This window comes from Malania oleifera, chromosome 11, assembly GCF_029873635.1.
Source record: "Malania oleifera isolate guangnan ecotype guangnan chromosome 11, ASM2987363v1, whole genome shotgun sequence".
NCBI lineage: Eukaryota > Viridiplantae > Streptophyta > Magnoliopsida > Santalales > Ximeniaceae > Malania > Malania oleifera.
The window spans coordinates 36,746,011-36,751,341 of record NC_080427.1 but is presented as its reverse complement, the minus strand read 5'-3'; the positions used below and the strand labels follow the sequence as shown (position 1 = coordinate 36,751,341).

Below are 5,331 nucleotides of genomic sequence, written 5' to 3'. Positions count from 1 at the left end.
TGGTAAATGACGATGTGTTTAAATATATCTAATATCCCTTTTGTGTGGCATGAGTAAGATTTATTGTGAAATGCTATTTTTTGAGAATATTTTTATATGATATGCCGGCGTACGGGCCGAGCTATTGATGTGATATACCGGCGTACGGGCCGAGTTATTGATGTGATTGAGCCAACATACATGCCGAGCCTCTTATTTGTTATGTGATGCGGTGTACGGGCCATGATTGATAAAATATGAAATGTCGGCGTACGGGCCGATGATTTTCACGTTAAATATGAAATGTGTTATGGTGATTGTAAATTGATAATTATTGCTATGGAATAATAACGTATCATAATTTGAAATATGATATATGTTATCAGAACCTGGTTGGCTTAGTTTAGGCTTACACTAGACACGGTACCGTAGTTATGTGGTCACGTTTATCGTGATATTTGTGTTATCGCTGTCGTACGAGGCTGCGTGAGGATGGATAGTCGATGTGGTTCTTGAAGTGTTGGTGCCCTGGTGTACGAATTAGTCTGGCAGACCCATCGTACTTACAGACATTTACTTTGATTTGGCAATGGTCGGCCAGCCATTGTCAGGTCTCGCCTGCGGGTCACACAATCCAGTCATGTGAGGGTAATACATGACATTAGCCAGCTAACCTACTAGGGTTGTTTTCGTATTAATAATATAAAATATGGATTATGGTTATGGAAACTCAGTATGTTCTCCTATGTTATGGTTATAGATGTTTTTTTCCCAAAAATAATATTGACAGTTTTACTAAATAAGTTTATATATATTCTTATGTATAACACGAAATACTCATATTGCCACACACTGGTATTAGTTTATTTTCCCTTACTGAGAGGTGTCTCACCCCAAATTATCTGAATATTTCATGAGCCCCAGACAGGAAAGCGGATAAAGCTCTGCTGAGGTAGTTTCAGCTGACCTACCCTTTCTGAAGGGTAAGTCTTTTGGTAGGGTCAGATAAATTTCGTGAGAAACGACCCTAGGACTGGATTATGGATATTTTTGATGTTGTATTTTGGAAATAGTAAACTTTGGTATTTGTATTTAATGATATATCGGAATGTATTTGGTTTTTATGTTTTCCTGCTGCTTAGACTTTCGCACTGTATTTTTGATATATCTCGTGTACCCACGGGTAGAGGTGGATTATGATCTGCAAGCTTTGTTACTTTGGGTTATATTAAAAAAAATGGTAAAATAGGCAGGTCATTACAGTTATGGTATTAGGAAACATGACATTCTGTAATTACTGTAATATACTAATCTGAATAAAAACTGCACTATACTGATTTGATTAAAAACTGTAATATACTAATCTGAATAAAATCTGTAATACTCGTCTGATAAATATCTATTTATATTTGTCCATATCTATATATACTGTAAATCATGATATGTTGGGGAAAACTATATAATTTCTATATCAGATAAGTATCTACTCAGGCCACACAAACATTGAAATTCATATTCCGTAAAACTGGGTAATAAACTGACATATATATATATATATATATATATATATATGCATAGAATTTCTGATAACTTTACTAAAACTCCTAACATAGCATATTTCCCTTACTTGATTTCTACTAAAGCTCCCTACTGTGCCTGATCCTACACCCGTAGGGTTCCCCACTCAACATCCTGAAAATAACATTTCTTAGAATAAAATATCATTATTTTTCTATGTATTACATTTTTTGTAACTATGAGAAAGGCAAAAACTGAATAAAATGTCTTATCCTAAAATTGGGATGGAGTTCAAATCATTTCTACCAATGATTCACTCTAGCAGATTTGCAGAGAACTTTCCCAGGAGTATCGTGGTGACCTCAGATTGTCGATCTGGTGAGAAACGGAGAAGGGATTGAAGAGAGAAGAGGAGAGTGTCGTTTTAGAGAGAGAGAGAGAGAGAGGATCTTCTTGCGCAATTTTCTGCTAAAAAATCCGAGTTTTAGCTATTTATAACCTCGGATTCATCGACGAGACACGTCATCTCGTCGACGAGTCCGTGAAGAAAGTTCATCGGCGAACCTAAACCCCTCGTCGACGAATTTCAGATAGCTAAAACTCTCGATATCTTCTCGTCAACGAGACGTGTCCTCATCGACGAGACCCTCATGTATTCTCATCGACGAATTATCTGTATTCATCGACGAGACCCTACTTAATTTTCTGAATTATTACAGGACCACTTGGTTTCATTCACGTTTGGAAGCAAAGTTGGATTTAGAATTTGCGTCGATCTTTAGTGACAGCTTACAAGTCATGATGTGACAACTCAACGACGCATCCTTTTCCTTTTCGCCAATACGTTCACACTTCACATCATGTCAATTGTCACGTCTCAAGACTCAATACGTATTTTTTGTCGCTAATGGTATTTAACTCCCTTTCATTAATTTTCATTTTATTTTTTAGCAACTATATACAAAATTTAAAGCTTAATTAGTAATATATATTTTATAAAAAAAAAAAGATTTATAGAACTTTTCCCTCTTAAAAGGGCATAATTCCAATTTAATTTAAAAAGTGAATAATCAAGTCGATGTAATAGGATGCTTAAATTTAATAGGACTAAAAAATATGTCGAGTTCGATCACTTTCAAAAATTATTGAATTAGACCTTAAGTCAACTCTACGTCCTTAAAATTCGAGTTCGACTTGATTTAATTATAAAAAATATTATATTAATTTATACATAAAATTTATACACATAAGGATCATCACCATAAAATTTTCACCTACCTCATTATCAAATTGAAACTTATTTAATGATGACTAACTAGAAAATAAGTCTGTTGTAATTTCAAAGTAATATCGTCACTTTAGCATGACTTCCAAAGCACTAATTATAATTTTTATAATAGTGTTATACATTTAATTTTATTTTAATAAGTAATATGTAAAATAAAACATTATTAAAAGATTTTCTTGTAAAAATAATTACAAAATAAGAATCGTTTATAATAATATTATGCATTTAATTTTATTTTAATTAGAAATATGTAAAATAAAACATTCTTAAATTTTTTTTTGTAAAAGTAATTACAAAATAAGAATGATTGACACGTCTTGAATTTTCTCTTAATTTATAGTATAAGATACATATATAATTATTTAAATTATCAAATATGAGAATGTATAATTTTATATATAATTTTTTTTAAAAAAAATCACTTTTAAAGTTTTTGAATTTCACTATTTTCTAAATTTTTTCAGTGGATTGTGGTGGGCGAACACCACTTTGAATTAAAAAACTCACCCTGTATGTAAAAACTTAAAATTCAAACATTAAGTATAAATATAATATAACGTGACGAATATTTAAATATAAATCCTCAATTCCTAGAACGGTGCATTGGCAGCGAAGCTATGACATCAGTCCGTTAAACCCATCTCTGTATAAAGCGCTGCACCCTGTTAATTTCCATCTCTCGAGATTCCATCTATGGAGAAGAGAGCGGAGCTGGTGTTCATCCCTACGCCGCTCGTCGGCCACCTGGTCTCCACGGTGGAGATCGCGAAGCTCCTCCTCCATCGCCACCCTCCCCTCTCCATCACCTTCATCATCATCCACGTCCCTTTCCCAGATCCCGAGGCGAACGCCTACATAGACTCCCTCGCCGCCGCTCCCTTCGCCGGCCGCCTCGGCTTCGTCGATATCCTTCCTCCTCCTGTGGCCGCCGCCGAAACAGTCGTCGAAAAACCGGCCCCGTTCTCTCCCGGCAGCTTCGCCGCCTTCCTGCAACACCAGAAAGCCCGAGTAAGGGACGCAGCGACCCGACTCATTGAGTCCCATTCCGAGTCTGACTCAGCTGGCCTCGCCGGGTTTGTTATCGATATGTTCTGCACGCCGCTGATGGACGTCGCCTACGAGTTGGGCGTCCCTTCCTACCTTTTCTACACCTCCGGCGCGTGCGCACTCGGTCTTCTACTCGGTCTCCAGGCTTTGCACGACGAGCACGGCCAGGACTTGATCGAGTTAAAGGACTCGAAGGCCGAGTTAGCGATTTCGTGTTTCGTTAACCCGGTTCCCGCCGGAGCGGTGCCTTCTACGGCGGTGGAGAAGGCAAATGGAGCGTCCACTGGCTTCCTCAATCGTGCTAGAAGATTTAGAAAAACCAAGGGCATTTTGGTCAATACGTTCATGGAGCTGGAGTCGCATGCTCTCGAGTCCATTCTACAGGATGGTAACATCCCTCCGGTGTATCCCGTGGGGCCTATACTCAATTTACAACAACAGCAAGAGGCTGGACCCGCCGGAATCATGACGTGGCTCGACGAGCAGCCTCCTTTATCGGTTGTGTTCTTATGCTTCGGAAGCATGGGAAGTTTTGGTCCCGATCAAGTAAAAGAGATTGCACGAGCCCTAGAGCGTAGTGGGTATAGGTTCCTATGGTCCTTGCGCCGACCGCCATCAAAGGAGATCGGTGCAATGATCAGTGAATATGTCGATCTACAAGAAGTCTTGCCAGAAGGATTCTTGGATCGGACCATTCATACTGGCAAGGTGATTGGATGGGCTCCGCAAGTAGCGATCCTGTCCCACCCAGCAATTGGTGGGTTCGTCTCACACTGTGGATGGAACTCCACGTTAGAGAGTGTGTGGTGCGGGGTCCCGATTGCCACTTGGCCGATGTATGCAGAGCAACAGATTAATGCCTTTCAAATGGTGAAGGAGTTGGGATTGAGCGTGGAGATCTCGTTAGACTATAGGAAGAATGTAGGGGAAGATGCTAATTGCCTTATTAGCGCGGAGGATATAGAGAGGGGAGTTAGGAGAGTGATGGAGAGTGAAAGTGAGATTAGACGAAAAGTGAAGGAGATGAAACAGAAGTGTCAAAGGACTCTTGTTGAGGGTGGGACTTCGTACCTTTGGTTGGGACGTTTCATTGAAGATGTGATGGGCAACATCCGAAATGAAATTACAAAAATAGAGAGAGAGAGAGAGAGAGAGGATAAGTAGGGGCAGATTATTTTTTTTTCGATTTGGTAGGTTTACTTTATTTCGTTAAGACAATAAAGCCTTTTTCTTTTTCTTTTGCTGAAATTTAGCCCAAGGAGGATTGGCGAATTGTGCGTAGGACTGCACATGATAATGATTTGGCTTCTTCCTTGTTTCTTTCTGTGTACAATGTGATGTAACTTTTTTTACTTTTAATTTTTTTTTGGTTTTTATTTTTTCTTTTGACATTACACCGAAAGAATCGTTAACACAGGCGCAGTGATGAGTCGCTGCTTCAATTTCTGAAAACTCTATTCATAGTTATCAGACCACTCAAATTTCACTCTCTTCTTGGT

General features: G+C 38.5%; 1 protein-coding gene across 1 annotated transcript; it reads left to right on the top strand.

Annotated features, from left to right (window-relative positions):
* The first annotated feature begins 3,304 nt into the window (after nucleotides 1–3,304).
* LOC131167338 (anthocyanidin 3-O-glucosyltransferase 2-like) lies at nucleotides 3,305–5,080 on the top strand. The gene has a single exon (XM_058126107.1). The coding sequence runs from the start codon at nucleotides 3,479–3,481 to the stop codon at nucleotides 4,994–4,996; it is 1,518 nt and encodes a 505-aa protein (XP_057982090.1). The 5' UTR covers nucleotides 3,305–3,478; the 3' UTR covers nucleotides 4,997–5,080.
* Nucleotides 5,081–5,331: the final 251 nt, after the last annotated feature.

Excerpts from the sequence above, each read along its gene's own strand:
- LOC131167338 (XM_058126107.1), top strand. The coding sequence starts at position 3,479 with ATGGAGAAGAGAGCGGAGCTGGTGTTCATCCCTACGCCGCTCGTCGGC.